At 44.3% G+C, this 22973-nt stretch overlaps 1 protein-coding gene, 1 long non-coding RNA gene, 1 other non-coding gene and 1 pseudogene across 4 annotated transcripts in view; all 4 read right to left on the bottom strand.

Moving 5' to 3' along the window:
• The window catches only part of LOC116706844 (uncharacterized), a 55289-nt gene that overhangs the window by 25877 nt on the left and 6439 nt on the right, over positions 1-22973 (bottom strand). The window lies entirely within an intron of this gene.
• LOC116706829 (ribonucleoside-diphosphate reductase subunit M2-like) lies at positions 1090-9038 on the bottom strand (annotated as a pseudogene).
• LOC116706878 (small nucleolar RNA SNORD94) lies at positions 4525-4663 on the bottom strand. Its single transcript, XR_004336354.1, has one exon. It is a non-coding gene; the product is annotated as a small nucleolar RNA SNORD94 (small nucleolar RNA).
• LOC116706792 (probable palmitoyltransferase ZDHHC14) lies at positions 7539-22909 on the bottom strand. 2 transcript variants are annotated; one of them, XM_032543813.1, is made up of 12 exons: positions 22090-22909; positions 21292-21452; positions 20394-20537; positions 19504-19641; positions 18068-18116; positions 14403-14505; positions 13248-13357; positions 12248-12350; positions 9614-11705; positions 8570-8665; positions 8204-8272; positions 7539-7570 (listed from the first exon to the last, which is right to left on the bottom strand). In XM_032543813.1, the coding sequence occupies exons 1-9, from the start codon at positions 22374-22376 to the stop codon at positions 11274-11276; spliced, it is 1527 nt and encodes a 508-aa protein (XP_032399704.1). In that variant the 5' UTR covers positions 22377-22909; the 3' UTR covers positions 7539-7570; positions 8204-8272; positions 8570-8665; positions 9614-11273. The 2 variants fall into 2 exon arrangements, with proteins under 2 accessions (XP_032399704.1, XP_032399705.1); XM_032543814.1 differs by lacking the exon at positions 7539-7570 and having other exon boundaries at positions 9503-11705.

Below are 22973 nucleotides of genomic sequence, written 5' to 3'. Positions count from 1 at the left end.
TGTCTGATTAAATATATATAATATATCTAACTACTGTCCATGCCCAGATCACAATGAACTAACCATGTGAACCGTTTGTAGACAAGTTACACACACACACACACACACACTTTTTTGTTACTACACTATGTTTAGTGTACTGTGTATGTTAAAGTTATAGAATAGTATGCCGAAAAAAATTCTAAAAAGTCGTAGTATAGTGTGTCGAAAAATACGAAAAGTCATGGTATAGTATGTCGAAAAATACGAAAAGTCATGGTATAGTATGTCGAAAAAAGATTTATTTGTATAGCACCTTTCACAGATAAAAATCACAAAGTGCTTCACAGTAAAAAGAGTACAATATAATGCATTAGACACTTAAAAACAAATGGAAAACATAAAAACAAAACCATAAAAACCCCGCGTCTAACTAGAAGCCGGTTTGAACAGCAGCGTCTTCAGTTTCTTTTTAAAAGAACCAAAAGAATTCAAACACCTGTAAAAATGTAGGAAAGGCATCCACAGCCGAGGGGCCACTGCTCGGAATGAACGATCCCCTCTGGATTTAAAATGAGTTCGGGGAACACCTAACAGTCTCTGACCCGACGACCTCAGACTACGGATCGGAGTATGAAGCTGAATCAACTCAGAGAAGTAGTAAGGAACTAGACCATGCAGGGCTCTAAACGTAAGAACCAGGATTTTAAATTGAATTCTATACTGGACTGGTGACCAGTGAAGAGCTGCTAAAACAGGCGTGATGTGAGCTCTTTTCTTAATGCGAGTTAAAAGCCTCGCAGCAGAGTTCTGAACAGCGGAGACGGTAAAGCTCCTTCTTGCTCACAACAGGTAAAAAGACTGTTACAGTAATTTCAGCGAGGTGGAAACAAAAGCATGAATGATCATCTCCAACTCACCATTTGACACCAGTGCTCTTAATTTGGATATATTCCTCAGTTGGAAGAAACCGTTTCTGACTATTGCTTCGAGTGGTACTCTGAGGACATCAATGAATCAAAAACAACACCTAAGCTCCCGAGCCTCGGCTGGACAGACGAGCCTCAGTCAGCAATGTGTTGTTTAATCGGAGGGATTTTACTCTCAGGGGTGATGATCAGCGTTTCTGTTTTATCTGAGTTCAGAAGTAGGAAGTTGTCACATAACCACCGTTTAATACTGGTCAAGCAGTTAGTTAAGGAAGACAATTTACGGAACTCAGTTTCCTTGAACGAGCAGTAAAGTTGAATATCATCCGCATACAGATGGTACGATATGTCACTGAAATGACTAATTATCTGTCCTAGAGGGAGTGTATACACAAAAGGAACAGGATGGGACCTACGACAGAACCCTGAGGTACCCCACATGACAACCCTGCAGTTTCAGACATGATCTGATTCACATGAACACTAAAACTTCTACCAGAAAGGTAGGATGAAAACCACTTTAAAACTGATCCAGACATCCCAACCAGATCACGAAGTCCATTTATCATAATCATATTCTTTAGACTCAGCTGACGTCAGAATATCACTAGAAACTTTAAGTAGTGCAGTTTCTGTGGAATGCTTTTTACGAAAACCAGACTGGAATTTGTCAAACAGCTCGTTGCTTTCTAAGAAAAGGGTTTGTTGTTCTGCTACAACTTTTTCCTAGAATTTTTGACATGAATGGAAGTTTGGATATCGGCCCGTAGCTCTTAGGTTGTAAAGGATCCAGGCTAGGCTTTTTAAGTACAGGCTTAACAACAGCATGTTTAAAATAACAAGGAACGACACCAGTTAAAAGTGCGCTAGTGAGCATTGTCAAGTTCTGCCCTCGTTCAGCTTTCAAAGGACACGAGGACAACTCAAACTTCCAACTTAAACTCTTTTATCCTCATCTGGCCCTGTCAGGTGATTGGTCTGCCAGTAGATTAGTTGTAGGTCAGGTTGTAAACCTTTTAAGACAGAACCAAAAATTAACATTTTAGAACAAGCTTTCACATTTTAAACGGCAGAACCATTCAAACATTACACATTGAAAAAAGAAGACAATTTCATAAATCTCACAAAAGGTAAAGAAGCTCTAATATTTAACAGAACTTAACATTTTCCATTCTTTTGCATCTTAATTTTAATTTCTTTCAAACTCAAAATTGACTAATATTTTGCATAAACCCATTTAACACTAAATTTTAAGTCAATCTACCCAGCAGCTAAACATTATGAAAGTAAACAGTTCACCGACCATTGGTGTCTTTGGACTGAGCTGTGGGTGAACTTGGAGCGTCTTCTCTCTGCAGTCTGTTACTGACTGAGCCCCCCCATGTCCTACCACGTGCTCCTAATCAGTGGTGATGACTGATCAGGTGCACTGCTGCTGTTGCACTCTGGGAAGTGAAGTTCTATTATGGGGCATCATTCCTGAGATTCAGCTTAACAATTATAAAAGTCATAGTATCGTGTGTCGAAAAAGTAAAAAAAGTCATAGAATAGTAATGTCGAAAACAGTATAAAAAGGGTTATAAAATAGTAAAACAAGTCATAGTATGTCAAACTTTAGTGCGTCGAAAAAGGTATAAAAAACATTCACGGTATAATATGTCAAAATAAGCCAGTATAGTGTTGAAAACGGTATAAAGGTTATTGCATGTTGAAGAAGTAAAAGTCATAGTTTAGTATTTAGAAAAAAGTCATAGCATAAGATGTTAAAGTTTTTAAAAAAGTCGTAGTACAGTCTGTTGAAATAGTCAGCATGTTGAAAAAAATGTTCTAAAAAGTCTTAGTATAGAAGTAGTAAGGTTATCGCATGTTGAAAAAGGGAAAATCAAGTCTTAGTATGTCGCTAGAGTCAGCATGTCGGAGAGAAGTGAAAAATAGTCATAGTCTGGTATGTCAAAGGTCATACTGTAGTATGATGGAAAAAGCATAAAAAACATTTATAGTATGCCGAAAACAGTGAAAAATGTAATAGTGAGGTTATAAAATCAGAAGGTGCTTCAAAGTACGTTGAGGGGGTGCACATTTATGCGACCAGGTTAATGTACATTTTATTTTCCCCCCTCAAAGATTTCAGTTTTCTCAAATGAGTTGTTCACATTATTGTTGGAAAAAGTTCTGACACGTTTAACATCACAGAAACCTGCCTTTTGTTTTTTACTAAACTTTCAAATCGTTTAACGAGATAAGATGAGAAAAATAAACTACCAGGGTTTCATTTATAGACATAAGACCAAAAACAATCACAAATAAATACACATTTTTACAACAAAAAAAAACCCAACTCTTAACCCTCATGTTAACCTCGGGTCAAATTAACCTGTTTTTGTATAAACAGAAAATTGATATTTACCCAAAATAACAGGATTGATTCCACACACACACACACACGCTTTTTGGCAAGTACAAATCTCTACTGTCATTAATTTTGGGGCGTCTCATTAAATTTTACAGCATTTGAAAAAAAACAAATGAAGCTTTTTTGATTTTGTTTTGAGTATTGAGTAAAAGTTGACACGTGCCAATCTGATTATCCATCAACATACTTTAACTTTAGTCTAATTCCCACTTTCCTAACTCAAACATTAGGTATAACTTCCTATAAATGAGGTTTGACCATAAAACCAAAAATAACTAAAACTAAAGTTACGTTAAGTTAGTGTTGAAAACTAAATTTGAAAAAGTAAGGAAAAGTTATTAAAACGCATCAACAAAAGTGATTTTCAATTGACGGGAAGACACAGTTGTGTTAAGGTTTTTAAAAAAAAGTAAAATATATTTACATTTTATTACAAAAAGCAGATAAAATAAATTTATAAAAACGGCTCCGTTTAAGTCCCGAAGACTTTTAAAATGGCCGAACAGTTCTGTACAAGACTATCTGCTATACATGTTCATGTTGAAGACTGTCCCAGCACGCACTGAGTTGATGTATACACCAGGTTTAAAGAAGACATTCCCAGCATGCACTGGGAGAGGTATACGCCAGGGTCGCTCCGCCCCCGTCTCAGAAGTCTGCGTCCAGCCTGAAGGTGTTGTCCGTGGAGCCGGACATCACGCCCATCCTCTGGTACTCGCCCACTCGCTTCTCAAAGAAGTTGGTCTTTCCCTCCAGAGAGATGTTCTCCATGAAGTCGAAGGGGTTCTCCGCCCGGTAGATCTAGAGACACAACACACGTCAGTTTCTCACTAACGGAGAGACATCTAAACACACAGACCGTTGTCCTGCCGACAGACTACACTCATTTAAAACTAAACTATGCGGTTGGTGCCGAGTGGAGCGTCTGTCCTAGTAAGATTGGTTATGTCGCGTCTGTCTGCTGCTCCGTGTCAGTCTACGTCTCATCTCCTGTCCTCTCTGTACTGGAGACGTGGCGCTGTCCTGACTTTAAACAGAGACTTTATTATTGAGCTAACAGGTGTGTGTTCATGTCCTAATTCTGTCTTTTTTTGTAAAGGTCGTGCATCCGTGAGACATCATAACCGCAGCTCGTTAGGACATCTAAACAGAGACGGGTTGTTGAGAATGTGTCTGCTTTAGACGAGAGACGGTTTGAGGACGTCTGTTCAGGCGAGCGTCTGTCTCGTGCTGCTGTCGTTCTGTCAGTGGACCACTCGTCCTCCAATCAGAACGTCTGCAGCAGCACTCAGCCCCCATCATTGGCTGAGGTCCGTACCCCTGCGCTTCTCATCATCACAGACCTCTAAGATCTAAAACCATCGTCTGTTATCTTTTGAGCCGAGTCACCTTGTTGAAGCCGAGCTCCAGCATCAGTCTGTCGGCTACGAACTCGATGTACTGCTTCATCAGCTCGCAGTTCATCCGATCAGCTTCACCGGCAGAGCCTCCGTCAGGAACTCCTGATGGGGGGGGGGGGGCATTTAAAACCAGTTCAACATCAGGGTGTAAAAATCACGTTTGATACATCGACTATGAACAATGAGACGATATTTGCTGATATCTTAAAGATACGATTTTGATCCAGTTGAATTGTTCCAGCTGTGAAACATCTGTTAGGGTATTCGTAATAAGATGAAATTAAAAGTACGTTTGTTTTATCAGCACGTTAGTTTGAGATAATAAAGCCGTCTGAGTGGACCGACCTGCTCGATCTCCACGGCATTCCTGATGATCTTGGTGACGGTTTCTGCCGACGGTTTGTTCACCAGGTGTTTGAACATCAGACAGGCAGAAGTCACAGTGCAGACCCTGAAACCAGCAACAGACCAGTTACACACAGAGACCAGCACAGACCAGCTACACACAGAGACCAGCAACAGAGACTAGACACACATACAGAGACATTATTGCCGATGTATAATATAATAAATTGCTGCGAGTGTGTCACCTCGTCTCTGCTGATGAGCTCGTTGGAGAAGGTCAGGCCGGGCATCAGGCCTCTTCTTCAGCCAGAAGATGGCGGCGAAGGAACCAGAGAAGAAGATTCCCTCTACGGCGGCGAAGGCTACCACGCGCTCTCCTAGAGGAAGCACAGAGAGGATCAACAGCTGACACCAGACCAGCACCAGGGACACCACTTCCTGTCCCAAGCGCATTCATGTGGGTGTGTGTGGTGTGTGTGTGTCTGGGTTTACCGAATCTGGCGCTCTTGTTGCCGATCCAGTTGATCGCCCAGTCGGCCTTCTTCTTCACACACGGCAGAGTCTCGATGGCGTTGAACAGGTATTCTCTGTGGGACATTGAACACACCGTCACGGTGCTGCACTCAGTCAAAATGTTGCGTGCACACTAGACAGCTTTCTCTCAGCGGTGGCCATCTTCACTACGGAACGGTAACCATGGGGACCACCAAACGCACTTTCAAACTTGGAAATTGATTGCGAGAAGGCTGCCGCGGTCGGGCTAGAAACAGCGAATACCGACCTCTACAGATGTAATTATACAAATGGTCTTTAGTCATGAAAAGAAGCCGATACAGTTAATGAAAAGATTAAGAGTCATATCAGAGTGCAACGCTGCGTTCACCGCTATAACATTACTGCTAACTTCGTACCGACTCCTCCCTCTCTGCGGTGCGTCTTAGGAGACAAATCATAACTTCACATTGGGACAGTTTGGCTCATCAGACCAATCTGATATAGAATTAAAAAAAACTATCAGGTGCGTCTCAGCAGACGGCTCACCTGTCCACGGGCTTCTTGATTTTCCTTCTTTAGAGTTTTATTCTTTCAAACACATCAGAAAATATATTTTCATTTTAACCAAGGAAATTCTTATTTTCTCAAAAATTCTGCCAAGAGAAGCATTAAAGAGGAACAGACTGTTCTGGGGAAAGTGGGAAATCGGCAGTTTCGGCTCACAGGAATTTTTTTTACACACGTTTACGTTTCATTTTGAAGCTCCGGCCCAATCCACCGTGAACAGCCGTTACAACTTATAGATACGGCAGGAAATCCAGAGAAGCCGGATACGTCTGCTTTAGATCTAGACAAGAGAGCGTTTGAGGACGTCTGTTCAGGCGAGCGTCGTTTCGTGCTGCTGTCGTTCTGTCAGTGGACCACTCGTCCTCCAATCAGAACGTCTGCAGCAGCACTCAGCCCCATCATTGGCTGAGGTCCGTACCCTGCGCTTCTCATCATCACAGACCTCTCTCACACTCGGCAAGATTGAAAACATCGCCCGCCTTTTGATTCTACGCCCGTCCTTTCAGGGCTCCGTACCGTTACACACCAGTTTAGAGCAGCGTGTGTGTTGTGTGTGTGTTTGTGGGGTGTGTGTGTGTGTGTGTGTGTGTGTGTGTGTGGCGGCTCACCTCTCCGCCGGCTTCTTGATGTAGGTTTGTTGATGAGCAGGCTGTACATCTCAGAGTGGATGTTCTCCATGGCGATCTGGAAACCATAGAAACACCTCGCCTCCGTCACCTGCACTTCCTGTGTGAAGCGCTCCACCTGGCGGTCACACAAACACGGTCGTTACTCAGAAGCAACAATTAGACATACATCCGTTCTAAATCCTCAGTCCGCTGGTCTCAGGAACACAAGAGGGAGAATTTGCAGTTTATTTTAACATTTTGATGAGTTACGAGAAACTGCTCACCAGATCTCGTTGACGATGCCGTCGCTGGCGGCGAAAAACGCCAACACGTGGGAGATGAAGTAGCGCTCCTCGTCCTTCAGAGACTCCCAGTGCTGCCTCCTTCGACAGATCCACCTACAAACAGGAAGTGACATCAGCAAACTGTCCCCAAACTGTCTAAAGAAACTCAGTCAACCGAGTGTCGAGTGTAAAGACGTTATCAGTGACAGTTATACAACAGATACGTATTGCTATTGATTCAATATCGATCCAAAGATTCTTTTGTACCTAAAATATGTTTAAACACGGTTTCAGTGGTTCACTAACTTGTTGGAATGAGACCTGATCTCTGAGCAACCGGCTGATGACCTGAACTAACGTGGGGTGTGTGTGTGTGTGTATATATAAATAAAATACTAGACGTACCTCCTCTGCGGTCCAGAAAGACGCCTCGGCCTTCTTGTACATCTGCCAGATGTCGTGGTACTGGAGGGGAAGACGACGAAGCGACGAGGGTTTTCCTTCAGCAGCGGCTCCTCTCTTCCTCGCTGCTCTTCTTCACGGCTTTGGGCTGAGAGACAAACACCAGACTATCAAACTACAAATATACAACAAACACGCGCACCACTACACACTACTGCTCATCTGTCTTTTGGAGATTTAAGGAAATACCTAAAACTAAATAATCAGTCGCAATACTGCACGGAAATTTAAGTTGCAATTACTCAGTGTGTGTATAAAGTAAAAGATAAAGCACAATATACAAAAAGTTTAGGTAAGATTAAGTTCAGCAGATTAATGTTTAACGATGACAGTACAATAATCATAACCCAATTACTTAACTTTGTTACATTGTCTTCTTAATCTGACATTTACTGCTGCTGATGATTAAAGAGGAAATTAATCTATTATATTAATAGATTTATACTTTTATTTATCTGCCTGTTAATGTTTATAGGAAACAATGACAAAATAAGTAGATGATATTATTCTTATTATAACAGTTAACAGCTGATATAGATTTTATCATCATCGCTAACAGCTGATCGTCCATGTTTGGCGCCAGATCTGACATTTAACGCGCCATATGACCACAATAACCAAGCCGAACTTATAATTATCGACTTGGATATGAAGACAGAAGATTTGTCTTTTAAATGAGATGAAAACCTTGAAGATTTCAGCAGATTTTGGGCTCACTCACCGCAGCGTCATCGAAGATTTTTCGCGCGGTTTTAGACGCCAGGATGCGGGTCGTGTTCAGGCTCGGTGGCTGGAAGAGAAACGACAAGAAATACTCAGAAAAACACTCTAAACTCTTCACTCAAAGCGAAGACATTTTGTTGGATCTGAGCAGAGTGAAACGGGTCAGAATTTAACACAAACTATAGTTGATATTAGAGAACAAAATGGTGGTTTGGGTTAAATACACTCCCGAGGGAACGAACACGTTTCCTGGGTAAAAGTAAGACATATGTCAACTATTGGAAGGTGCGTGTACACATACAACATATACAAGTTATCTTAACGTGAGACATAAAACATTAGCGGTTGTCGTGCCGTTTCTTACCGTGTTTTCTTGTTCAGGACATGTTGTCCATCGCACTGCTGACTGAGTTTTCATCTTCACGGGAGAGAGGACTGCGAGCAGAAAGCATTTTATTTCCTGGTGTTCACACGGACAGAAAAATAATAAGATAAATTAACTTGAATTAAAAGTTGGCCTAAAACAGAGAGAGGACCTAAAATAATGAGAAGAACAGACAGACGAAGAGCAGAGACTGGAGCGGATTCTGTTGTCCGCTCGCCTTTTTTATTGAAATCTTGGCGCTAGAACGCAGCAGGCCAATAGAAGCGCAGCTCGTGCCGTCTCTTTAAACTGACGCTGCGGCGGAGCCAATCAGACGGCGAGCAGAGCTCACGTGCTACTCGACCAGATGCGGGAAATTTCAAACAGCTGAGCTTTGTCTGAGCGAGGTTACCAAACTGCCATCAACCGATGTTACAAAACCTCTAAAATGAGCGTTTACGCAACATTTCTGATTTTGACAAAGACTCCTGTTCGTTTTACATTAAAAAAAACTTTAAACTGTGATTAAAAAATAGCGTCATGCAAATTAAAAGTGAAGTTAATATCTCAAAAAGTAAAACAGACTTCCATATTGACAGATTTTTATTGTAAAATGCACATTTAAATAAGTATAGATGAGTTAAACTGTCGTGTAAACACAAGTGGTACATAGTTAATACTTTTAAACACCCTGTTTATATCTCGCCTCAAACTGGACATTATAATGTGTAAACAGATTTTTTTAAATCTCTATTAATGTCTATTTTCAATATTTCCCGCTGCCGCCATTTTTTGCCGTTTAATGTAGGTTAATCTAAAGGTGTCGTCAAAACAATTTAGCACCAAAATAAAACTTTTACACACGACGTATTAAAATATATCCACACTTAGAGGCGTCATTTGTATTATCATGTATAATAACTACAACTGTACCCTAAAAAGTGCCAAACTGTCAGACGAGGCAACACATTCCGTTAATTCTCCCGTGACCTCGACCGAATAAACGACAGAATTGTTGTGTGTTTGTATTCCGGATTCACTGACCGTGTTGCACCTTTTATATGTTGAAGTTTTAGGCTGTAAAATAAAAGTTTTAGCTCCTTAAAAAAGCGTCTAAAATCAGATTTTATTAACTTGTTTTCTCCCGGCGAAGCTGGCTGGCATCATAGCAACTGTTTCCAGGTCGCTGCCGGAGCGAGAGCTCTGATTGGCTGTTTGGGGAAGACAACGACAGCTGGTGGATGTACGTCACAGTCAGAGACGCCACCTAGCGACCAGGCGGAAGTAGTGCAGCCATCTGCTGTTTACACATCCACTAACAGAAAACAGGGGTTCTAATAAGTTTATGAACCCACGCTAGAGTTGACTAAAAGAGCAATTAAAAAATCATCTTTTGGAAATCAATCACAATACCCCCCCCCCCCCAATCACATACCCATCAACTTACCTGGAGATTGGCATGGTTTTATTACAGTTAGCCTAGTAGCTGGTTTGATATGCACTGACAGATGATTTCATAGAAAGTACCCCAATTCAAACAGGATCCAACATTTTTGGTCCCCCCCCCAATTCATTTTTCCCAAAATAAGATCCGACAGTGGAAGGGGGGGGGGGGGGGGGGTCTTACTGTCAGTGTATCAGAGCTTCATGCATCAGTGCTGGGAGGATCCTGTCTGATGTAAGAATCGTACCTACATTACAAAAATAAAATAAGGCAAACTCAGTTGTGAGTTCTTCTCCGCAGAATCAAATGATAACCTGAAGATTCACGTCGGGTCAGTTCGCTCTTCTGAGAACATTCTTTCCTCTTTGCTCCACATAAACACTGAGAAACCTTGATCAAAATAAAATAAAAAATAAAAGTTGTTTTGGTCCTGGCCCGACTGCGGCTGAAGGTAAACGTCCGAGTAGCTTATTCCGGGTGAAATGTTTTATGTTTTTTTGTTGTTGTTTTTTTGGCAGGAAACAGAATTAAACTTCAAGTCAGGAAAAGGAGGAAGAAGTCGAAGGAAAACAGGAGAAGGTTTAGCTTTTGGTCCAGCAGATCACGGTCAAACAGAAAAGGTGAAACAGAAAATCCTGAACATTTAAAAGTCAAAGTTTCTGCTCGACCCAAAAAACAAACATATCCCTGATTTTATGTCCTTACTCACTTTACTGTTCTGCAATTTCTTTGTCTCTATGTTTACTCTTTGGACGCCATGTCTACATTTGTGTCTAAAATCACCATCAAACCCACCAGACTCCATGTAAATAATCACTACTTTTATCATTGTAGAACACACTTCATTCAAGGTGGACAGAAACTAAATAAAAATACTAAAAGCCGTCTTGGTTCATCTTTCCACTGTTCCAACAATCACCACTCTGGTCTGGTTGAAATAAACTCTTAATTCATAAATTTACATGTGAAGATATGCTGCTCTATAGACGCTAAAAGTAGTGATTATTTACATGGAGTCTGGTGGGTTTGGTGATTTTGAGGCTGTTTCTACCTGACGCTGAACATCTGTCCTGTAGGGTCACAATACAGCTTGTTTTTTGTTTAATACTGGACCAATTTCAGAGATTGTTGTTCCCTCACACCACACCCACACCCACACCCACACACCCACACCCACACACACACACCACACACACACACAAACACACACCCCAAAATAGGGTCCAGGATGAATGGGTGACATTACAGAGAGGTTTTGGGTCAGACGGAGCTGAGTTTAACCAGCCCTCTGACAGAGTCTTCGTGCAGAGCGTCACGACTGGCAGGACTGTACAGACTGGCGGGAGGGGGGCAGGGGACGTGTGAGTGCAGGTGGGCGGGGCATGGCGGGGCACCCTGGGGCGTGGAGCACGGCGTCTCCTCCGGGCTCATGAAGTGGTGGCGGTGGTGATGGTGGTGATGGTGGTGGTGGCAGTGGGAGTCGGCAGAGGCATCCCTCAGGCTCAGGACATCCCCCCCCCCTCCGCAGGACGGCAGCGAGGGCTGGGAGGGGGCCAGGTAGGCGCAGGGGCCCCCCAGGGACACGGGCTTCCCCGGTAGAGGAGCTAGGACGACGGGGTTGGTGTGGAGCAGCGGCGTCGCTGCAGCTTGGAGGACAGACTTGGTGCTCTGGATGCACTGATCCTGATCACACTGGGGACAGAGGACAGGTTCATCACTAGAGGACACGTCTGCTCACAGGACCGCTTCTTTTACAGCTACAGGAACTAAAGAAAGTTTTAACGTGTCATGCACACAAATGGGTTTATAGGACACCAACATTTCCAAATTACAGGCTATTTTACATTATTCTGTCTTTTCATTATTCTGACAAAAATGTTGGGAAAACAACAGAAAAATCCCTACTAAAAAGTACAAAAATGTTGGAAAAAAGCACCTAAAAATTCTATAAAAATGACAGAAAGAAAAAATACAAAAACGCAACAAAAAACTACAAAAATGTCCGGGGGGAAAGGGACAAAAACATAAAAAAACAACTACAATAATGTTGAAAAAAGCATCTAAAACAATAAAAAGACAGAAAAAGTAAACAACAAAAACTAGAAAAAGTGGGTTTGCGTTTCTCCAAGTCTTAACTTTTTGAGTGTTCCCCCTGCAGCCCCCCCCCCCATCCTGAAGGGTAATTAAAGCATACACATACAGTCTATGATTTAAAGTAAAGATCCTCCACTTACCGTGCGGCTGTGGAGCCAGGTGGAGGCGTGGCTGGCCGTCCCGTTACCCTGGGAGACGGTCTGCGGTGTGTCTGATTGGATCAGACCTCTCCTGTCAATCAAACTGGGACACAGGAAGAGAAAAACTCAACATCTCAAGTCATTTCAAACTTTACTGACAGAGCTGGAGTCAGAACATGGTTAGCTTAGCATAAAGACTGGAAACAGCTAGCCTGGCTCTTAAGTCAAATACATAAGTATACATACACTTATTTCACAGATTATACTTGCATACCATACCAGGAAATCGTCACAGGTCAGATTTGAACCCTGGACCAATGTGTTGAGGCGTAAACCTCTCAGTACGCGTGCGCCTGCTCGACCACTGAACCAACCCGGCCACAGAACTCACTTTTAACATCACTGTCACCTTAGAGTTTAATTAGAAATCATTTTACCTTCATGTGTGTGTCTCTGTGTGTGTATGTGTGTGTCACTATGTGTGTGTCGGTGAGTGAGTGTGTGTCTGTGTGTGTACGTGTATGTCTATGTGTCTGTTTGTGTCTGTATGTGTGTGTTAAAATCCAGTTTTGTTCTTTCCATTTTAACATTAAGTGGAAGACTATTCCATAAAATAATTCCTGTATAAAAAATTATTTTGTTGCTTTACACATTCTTGACGCTAAAAGTCTCCTTTAGCGTCACATAACCGCCACTCAAAATTGCATAAGTATCCCGCATATTCCATTGCATTTTTTAAGAAAACGTGCCGCATAATCAAGGATTTTTGCAACAATCACAAAAAAACTGAATGGCACTAAATGCTGAGACGAGGAGTTTTTTTAATTTTGGTGTCAAACTGTGGTGTATTACGGTAAAATAATTTAAATGTAATGTCTCTACAATGGATGGTTTGGTCCAGTGTAATACTATTACTGTGCGTCAAAAACATGAACCCCGGTCGGGACCTCCGGGTTTGTGACCCCCCCCCCCCCAATAAGGTGTGAGTTGTGGGACGGACCTGGGGGGCACAGGTCCACACAGAGCAGCGCAGCAGTTGGTCTGGATGTTTCCGTAGCTGTACGGGTTGTAGTTCTCCTTCCCTCGCTTGGTGGACCAGGAGCCTTTAATCTGGACCAGAACCAGAACCAGAGAGAGAGACAGAGACAAAGAGAGAGGGAGAGAGACAGAGAGAGAATGAGAGACAGAGAGCTTGACATCTCTACCGCTCGCCTTCCTCTCTCTGTGTGTCTCCGTTCTCTTCGGGAAAACGAAAACAACAACAACAACAACAACAACAACAATCTCGGGCTAGTGAGCGCCGCCCAAGGTCGTCGTGATTGGTTTAAAGTGCCCATACTATTAAAAAAAATCACCTTTTCTGGGATTTGGGGTGTTATTTTGTGTCTCTGGTGCTTCCACACGCATACGGTTTCTGAATGCCCTCTGCCTTCAGTCTCCGGGTGAGCTGTCGTCACTAGCCGAGACGAGGTGGCTAACCGTAGCATGCTAGCTTGTTCTTAATGGCAAAACCCTACTACAACACACACTAGTTCACTATAATCTCCAAAAGAACTACTTCCTGTCCCTGTTCTGCAGGTATTCCACAAGTGTCCCTCGTCTAGAAGAAGTCTCCCAGCTGATCCTGTCTTGGACTGACCAAAGTTGGAGAAAGAGTGATCTAGCTGATGGGATCTTACCGAGCTACTGAGCATGTGCAGCTCCCAACAAAGATAGGATAGAAGTGAGATGTCTCACTCTGGAGCTAAAACAGAGACCTGAACACAGAGTGAAAACAGGATCTGCAGCAATGAGCAGTACAACAAAAAAATCTGGTGTTTTTAGAAAATGAAACCATGGAAACCTATTCTGGTACAGCCTCAAAATACAGTTACGAACCTGAAAATGAGTAGAATATGGGCGCTTTAAAGAAATGCAAACATCCCAGAGAGTTTTCTTCCGCCTATCCCAGAATGCATCTGTGGCGTGACCAGGTCTTACTCCACAGCGCCAGTACAAACTCTTCAAGTTGACCGCAAACAAGCACAGACGATGGTAAAGACATTACAGCCGATCATGCAGCAGAGACAATATGAGGAGACAAGACAATGAGCATTATCATTTTCCTAGTGAATGTCCTCTCAGGTTCACTCGGACCACGGGTTTGTACACTCACGTCCTCGTTGGTGGTCTGGTTGGAGCTGATGAGGTAGGTGTGGAACCCCGACAGACCCACGATGGACCAGACGGAGAAGAAACACACCGCCAGCTCCAGGACGGTGCAGAGCAGAGTTAAGGACCAACCGCTGTTCCACGTGGTGGTTTACGTGATATGCAGTATACCCAATGGGGGTAGGTGTCCCCCTAGGGGTACTCTGGAAGACTGCAGGGAGTATGTGTCCCCCTAAGGGTACTTTGGAGGACTGCGGGGGGTACATGTCCCCCTAGGGGTACTTTGGAGGACTGCAGTGGGTATGTGTCCCCCTAGGGGTACTTTGGAGGACTGCAGGGGGTACATGTCCCCCTAGGGGTACTTTAGAGGACTGCAGGGGGTATGTGTCCCCCTAGGGGTACTTTGGAGGACTACGGGGGGTATGTGTCCCCCTAGGGGTACTTTGGAGGACTGCGGGGGGTACATGTCCCCCTAGGGGTACTTTGGAGGACTGCATGGGGTACATGTCTCCCTAGGGGTACTTTGGAGGACTGCATGGGGTACATGTCTCCCTAGGGGTACTTTGGAGGACTGCGGGGGTACATGTCCCCCTAGGGGTACTTTGGAGGACTGCAGGGGGTATGTGTCCCCCTAGGGGTACTTTAGAGGACTGCAGGGGGTATGTGTCCCCCTAGGGGTACTTTGGAGGACTGCATGGGGTACATGTCCCCCTAGGGGTACTTTAGAGGACTGCAAGGGGGTATGTGTCCCCCTAGGGGTACTTTGGAGGACTGCGGGGGGTACATGTCCCCCTAGGGGTACTTTGGAGGACTGCATGTGGTACATGTCTCCCTAGGGGTACTTTGGAGGACTGCATGGGGTACATGTCTCCCTAGGGGTACTTTGGAGGACTGCAGGGGGTATGTGTCCCCCTAGGGGTATTTTGGAGGACTGCGGGGGGTACATGTCTCCCTAGGGGTACTTTGGAGGACTGCAGGGGGTACATGTCTCCCTAGGGGTACTTTGGAGGACTGCGGGGGTACATGTCCCCCTAGGGGTACTTTGGAGGACTGCGGGGGTACATGTCCCCCTAGGGGTACTTTGGAGGACTGCGGGGGTACATGTCCCCCTAGGGGTACTTTGGAGGACTGCAGGGGGTATGTGTCCCCCTAGGGGTACTTTTGAGGACTGCAGGGGGTACTGTCCCCCTAGGGGTACTTTGGAGGACTGCAGGGGGTATGTGTCCCCCTAGGGGTATTTTGGAGGACTGCGGGGGGTACATGTCTCCCTAGGGGTACTTTGGAGGACTGCAGGGGGTACATGTCTCCCTAGGGGTACTTTGGAGGACTGCAGGGGTACATGTCCCCCTAGGGGTACTTTGGAGGACTGCAGGGGTACATGTCCCCCTAGGGGTACTTTGGAGGACTGCAGGGGGGTACATGGTACAGTTACAAGGCTGTAGTTACGTCTACTGTCCTTTTACTCCAAGTTTGTCACTTTTTTCAAAGGTTTTGTCGTCTGTTTTGACAGATTTTTACCTTTTTTTCCTTACGTTTCTACCGTCTTTTGTTTTTCAAACTTTGTTGCTTTTTTAACTTTTTTGCCAATTTTTTCACCCTAGTGTTTCCTTCCTTCTTGCTACTGTTTAGAAAAAAAGTTTTATCACTATTTTTTGACCTATTCTTGCCTTGCTTCCTTCCGTCTTTTTTCAAAGGTTTTCTTGTTTTTAAAAGTATTTGTCTCCTTTTCTCATCAGCTGCTGGACGTCCGTCTCCGTCACACGGACAACCAGCGCATCTCCTGACGCAACGATGTGTTTCAGTGAGTGTCTGAAACCTGGTCTGGACGTTCTCTGTGTAGTTATAGTACTACAATACAATAGTACTACAGTAATACAGTACTACAGTACTATAGTACTACAGTACTACAGTAATACAGTACTACAGTACTATAGTACTACAGTAATACAGTACTATAGTACTATTTAATAAACACTATACAGGAAATAGTGAGGGAGGGAACTGGTTCAAACACAGCTTGAGTCTGACCTTGGTGATGCATTATGGGACGGATTGACCTGCTGTCGGGGACTGTGTCACAGTTATTGATTTATCAGAAAAACACAAACATCTATATCAACCTAGAGAGGGGGGGGGGGGGGGGGGGTTAACTTTGAACAGGAACTGAACACAGTAGAGATGCTCGCTGTCTCTGAGCTAGAGTCCAAGTCAAGTTTGAGTTCTCTGTGTGTGGGAGACATAAACGGTAACTACGGCCTTTAAAACCTGGACCCTATTTTCCCTTTTCTTGCGTGTAATTGACCGTTGGAAACAACAATCTTTGACATTGGTCCAGTATTAAACGTCAACACTGTAAAGACAGACCTTTAAAACCTCTTCAAGACCTTTCTGTATCCCAGACACAGCTCGCTAAACCCACCAGACTCCATTTAAAAAAACGTATATATTAGCGTGTATAGAGCCAACATATCTTCACATCAGTAAACTGTGTTTATTTGAACCAAAACCAGAGTTGTGATGGTTGGAAAAGTGGGAAGACCACTTAAAATGACTGTTTCTAGTTTTATTTTCTTTGTCGACTTTGAATGAAGTGTGTTTTTTACGATGCTTGAATTATTTTTATTTACATGGAGTCTGGTGGGTTTAGCAAACTAAATTTTCGTGGATGTTTTTAGGTTTAAAAAAAGGATCTTACTCTTTAACAGAAAGGTCGACCTCCTTAGAAATCCTTTCCATGATGTTGTCAGAGAGTTAGAATAATAATCTGAGTCTGTCAGCGGCAAAACGAGCACTTTAGTGAAGGTAAATACAAGCTGGACAATAACTCTATTAACTTATACTGCAGCTCGTTTCTCTCTTAATACTGGACCGATGTCAAGGACTGTTGTTCCCATCAGTCACTCACACACAAACACATGGGAACATATTAAGGAACACAGGGCCCAGGTTGAAAACCTGTAGTTACCCTTTAAGTGTGACTCAAGTCCCCTTTTCCTTTCATTACATGAACATGTAGTTTGTGGTTCTATGTGGCAGATACGGTGGCCCTGTGTAGGGACTGAACAGAGTTATATTGTATGAGAACTGAACAAATATTATTGTTTAATAGTTATTATGTGAATACTTTGAAACCTTGAGAAATGAAGAAGAACACTGAGACGAGGACAGCCGGACACTCCTGTGTCTGACCAGCAGGGCGAGATAAGATTAATTTGCAGCTGTGACTGTGTGAATGAGCTATTGTTTCTTTATTAAAACTTCAGTGAACCGTGTTAACCTTAAAACTTGAATAGCACACCCAGTTTCTCTTTAACCAATAGTAGAGCAGATAATATGATGTACTTACCCACTTTTATGTAAAACAATGATGTTTTAGCCCACATTTATGTTGAACAACGATATACTACACTCATTATGTAAATCAACTTTCTGTATACGCCCACTTAATAAAACGGCTGAGCAAGGAATGAAAGTTTTGGAAGACTGTTGAATGCATTTCAGTTTTATTCCCCTTTGCCAAAGAAAACCAAGTCTTGTGTCCGTGAGTAATTGTTTCCTCTCAAGTCCCCGAACACCACAAACTACATGTCCATGTAAACACATGTATGGATAATTATTATAAATGTGCATGACCTGACAGGATGAAAACCCTAAACAGTGAAAGGATATCTGGCCGGACTGTCTTTGAGCGCGCTCAGGAAACCCGTCCGGTTGGATCCTGCAGAGAAGAGACAACGTGTGTTCAGGTTTTTCACTTTTTAATTAAATCAACACATTTATAAAATGTCTGTGTCCATATTTTGTGCAATCCTGCAAAAACAAACGGCACAGATGTTCAGTTTAAATACAGATTACACAGGTTCTAATTTTACATCCTGCAGATGAAAGTGGCCGCTGGGTCTTTTTATAGCTCGGCTGCTAAAAACAGAAAACAAGCGGCGCGTTGTCCACGCGTTCGTCTCAGACGGACGGGGCTCTGACTTCCTGTTTGTGTGAAGCTGCAGAATTAGATCAGTGAGCATGATGGCCGGGGGGAACCAGCGAATTGTGATCCACAGACACAAAATCAATTGTGTGTGTGTGTGTGTGAGCATGTTTGTGTGTATGTGTGTGTGTCTGTGTATGTGTGTATGTTTGTGTGTGTGAGCATGTATGCGTGTGTGTGCATGCGTCTGTCTGTGTGTGTATGTGTGTGTCTGCATGCGTCTGTATGTGTGTTTGTGAACATGTATGTGTGTGTGTATGTGTACATGCATCTGTGTTTGTGTGTGTGTGTGTGTGTGTGGGTGGGTGTGTGTGCATGTATGTGTGTGCATCTGTGTCTCTCTGTGTGTACGTGTGTACACACAGAGAGAGATCCCCCCCCCTGGATCAGAGAGGCTCCAAAATCAGGGTAGCAGCGGTTGCCTTGGTCCCGCTCCATGTTCTGTGATGCCATGTTCAACTGCTACACTGCGGTGCCCTGCTACGTCCTGCTACGTCCTGCTACGTCCTGCTACGTCCTGCTACGTCCTGCTACGTCCTGCTGTGCCTTGTAATGCCGCACAGCGTCCTGCTATGCCATGAACTACTACAAAGAACTATTTTTGTTATTGCCACTCTTCATTCTAACCCCAACCGGCCCGTCAGACGCCGCCTACCAAGAGCCTGAGTCTGACCGATGTTTCTGCCTAAAAGGAAGTTTTTCCTCTCCACTGTCGCACTGTTGCTTGCTCTGTAAGAATCTACTAGAACTGTTGGGTCCTTGTTAATTCTGGAGTGTGGTCTAGACCTGCTCTATCTGTAAAGTGTCTTGAGATAACTCTTGTTATGAATTGATACTATAAATAAAATTGAATTGAATTGTATGTGTACATGCGTCTGTGTGTGTGTGTCTCTGTGTGTGAGTTTGTATGCGTCTGTGTGTGTGTGTGAGCATGTATGCATGTGTGTGTGTGTGTGCATGCGTCTGTGTGGGTGTGTGTGTGTGTGTGAGAGCATGTATGCATGTGTGTGTGTGTGTGCGTGTGTGCATGCGTCTATGTGTGCATGCGTCTATGTGTGTGTGTGTGTGTGTATGTAGACATTTCTGTGTGTCTGTTTGTGTGTGTGTGTGTGTTACTCACTGATAATGAGGTGTGTGATGACAAAGGCGAAGATGAAGACGGTGAGGAAGGACAGCGAGACGATGAACAGGTAGAAGAAGCGGTAGTTCCTCCGGCCGACGCAGTTACCCACCCAGGGGCAGTGATGGTCGAAGCGCTCTGACAGGGACAGACATTACAGGGACAGACATTACAGGGACAAACATTACAGGGACAAACATTACAGGGACAGACATTACAGGGACAAACATTACAGGGACAGACATTACAGGAACAGACATTACAGGGACAGACATTACAGGGACAAACATTACAGGGACAAATATTACAGGGACAAACATTACAGGGACAAACATTACAGGGACAGACATTACAGGGACAAACATTACAGGGACAAACATTACAGGAACAGACATTACAGGGACAAACATTACAGGGACAAACATTACAGGGACAGACATTACAGGGACAAACATTACAGGGACAAACATTACAGGGACAGACATTACAGGGACAAACATTACAGGGACAAACATTACAGGAACAGACATTACAGGGACAGACATTACAGGGACAAACATTACAGGGACAGACATTACAGGGAGAAACATTACAGGAACAAACATTACAGGGACAGACATTACAGGGACAGACATTACAGGGACAAACATTACAGGAACAGACATTACAGGGACAGACATTACAGGGACAGACATTACAGGGACAGACATTACAGGGACACTGAGTACAACTGTTCTTTTTTCCCTAAAATATTAAGATTTTATGGTGTGAAATTTCTTGAAATTCTACAACTCATTTCTCAAAATACGATGACTTTTGTCCTGAAATATTACGACTATTCTCTGATGTGAGGATTGTACTAATCTGTGGTGTAGGTCTGTGAGACCGACCGACACAGTTGTCGCAGAGGCTGCAGTGTGACGCCCGCGGCGGCCGGAAGATCTTGCAGGTGAAGCAGTATTTCAGTTTGACCGTCTGCCCGTTGATCACGACCTCTCGGGTGCGCGGCGGCGGCCGGGAGCAGCCGGACGACTCTGGAGACGAAAACATCAAATACACAAAGACACGAGAGTGAGCCGTGGGGAACTCCACACATCACTGTATCACACGCGCACACCCGCACGTGCACACGGACACACGCACACACACACACACACACACAGACACACACAGACACAGACACACACACAGACAGACACACACACACACACACACACACAGACACACAGACACACACACACACACACACACACACAGACACACACAGACACAGACACACACACAGACACAGACAGACACACACACACACACACACACAGACACACGCACAGACACAGACACACACACACACACACACACACACACACACACACACACACACACACACACACACACACACACACACACTTTGGGAACACTTTCTTCAGTTTATTCAGCATTCTTCAATATATAAAAATAAACCAATAAAAATATTTAATAGTTTCCAGAAATACATCAGAGAGATTTGACAGTGAAGTGGAACGACCGACACACTCATGCACGCACACAAACACACATGCATGCACGCACAGACACACAGACACCCACACACGCCAGCACGCACACACACACACACACACACATGCATGCACGCACAGACACACACACGCCAGCACGCACACACACAAGCAGATAAAAAAACTACCACAAAGATGCCATAGACTAAAAAGACTCTCTGAGACTCTTTTAGTGGGAAGACTTTTCTAGTTTCACAAAGTCCAGAGTCCATGCGTGTGTTCCCATGGTTACCGATTTGCCTCTCCAGGTCGGCGGCCTCGTCCGGCGTGGCGCGGGGCAGGACGCCGGGGTCGGTGAAGCTGGCCCGGAACAGCATCCCCATCACAAAGACAAAGAGGACGCCGCCTACCGCCGGGATGGCCGGGGACAGGTTGGACGCCAGGAAGGGACAGCTGAGGACAGACCAAAAACAAACGGCAGGCTTCAGCCAATCACAGGAGGTCTCTGGGTTTTCAGGACACAAAGAAACTGTAGGCTACACACTTTATAAATGTTACCAGATGAAATTAACTTTATTTAAAAGTTAAACTTGTATTTTAGTTTAATCTTTAGTTTCGTATTCACTTTGCTTTGATGTTAATGTTAAACTCTGAGATTTCTGACTTGCTTCTTTTAGGCAAAAGACATTTGTTTGTTTATTAATTGTATATTTTACCTTTAGCCTACGGCGTCGTCATACGGTTATAATTCTGCATAATCGGCCTTAATTCAAGCATGTAAATGTTAAACAAGGACTGAGCACACATCAAATACTGTATTAAGTGCACACTCACACAAATAAAACATTTTGGAGAACCCCCCCTCCCCCCTCCCCCGGAAAAAAATGACAATAATGTAAAAAAAAACAACTTTGGATTTGAAACAAAAAAATTGTCAAAAAACCAACAAACATGTTTACAACAGCGGCAAAAATTTGGGGAAAAACAAAAAACATAGAAATCGCAAACTTTGGAAAAAGCCCACTTTTGATTTTTGGAGGGGGGGTTATAACGCCCCCCCCCCGTAATTTACGCCTCTGGTTCCACTCACTCGAAGGCGAAGAAGAGGCCGCAGGTGAGCAGGATGAGGACCAGGGTCAGGTAGAACACCCCGGTCTGTCTCGCCATCATGATCCTCCCGTCGCAGTAGAACCGGTTCCTCCCCGGGAACATCTGCCACTTCCTGCGGGGGGTCCGGCTCCTCTGGCCGGGGCGGCACGGCTCTGTCCCCGCGCACGAGCCGCCGCCACCGCTGCTGTGCGCGGTGCAGATCTGGTTGTACTGGCCCGGATGATGCTGTTGGTGCTGGTCCAGAGCCGCGTGGTGCATCTGAGACATGTGTCCTCACAGGTGAGCGGACACACACACAGGTAAATACTGACAGGAATGTCCAAAAGATATCAGAGCTGTGCAGGCGCGTGCTGCCGGAGCGTGCAGCCTCTCCAAACGTTCAGTCAGCGTCTCAATGAATCCTCATGTCGGGTTTTTGTGTCTAAAGCCTTTAAATCCAAAGTATTCCGCTTTTATTTTGTAGTAGGCTATTTCCTAAACAAACGCACGCCCGCGGTGTCCAAAAAAACCCCACAGAACATAAACACCCCCGCCTCGTGCCCATGCAGCGCCCCCCCCCTCACATAACGCAGCGTTTTTATCCCGGGTTATAAAAGGATCCGGTTCTGAACAGGAGAGCGGGACCGGGTGTTAGCCGGGTCCGGATCGGGAGACAGCGGCGGCTCCGGAGGTTACGGTCTGAGTCGGTGGAGGAGAGGAGGAAGACGTGAAGAGCATCCCGATCCTCCGCAGACCTGCTGGAGCTCCGAGTCCCGGGCTGCACAGATCCTCTAGTGACAGGATGGACCACTCTGCCGAGACAAAAATATAAAACTAAATAATAAAAAGATTTACTTAAAACTCGCTCAACCCTCGTGTTGTCCT

This window comes from Etheostoma spectabile, chromosome 18, assembly GCF_008692095.1.
Source record: "Etheostoma spectabile isolate EspeVRDwgs_2016 chromosome 18, UIUC_Espe_1.0, whole genome shotgun sequence".
NCBI lineage: Eukaryota > Metazoa > Chordata > Actinopteri > Perciformes > Percidae > Etheostoma > Etheostoma spectabile.
Note: the sequence above shows the minus strand (reverse complement) of the source record. Positions and strands in the feature narration are given on the sequence as shown.

Coding starts and splice junctions, on each gene's coding strand:
- LOC116706792 (XM_032543813.1), bottom strand. CDS start 22,376: ATGTCTCAGATGCACCACGCGGCTCTGGACCAGCACCAACAGCATCAT. Junction 20,538..21,291: donor CGACCTGGAGAGGCAAATCG/GTAACCATGGGA, acceptor TTTCGTCTCCAG/AGTCGTCCGGCTGCTCCCGG. Junction 13,358..14,402: donor ACCAGACCACCAACGAGGAC/GTGAGTGTACAA, acceptor GTTCTGGTCCAG/ATTAAAGGCTCCTGGTCCAC.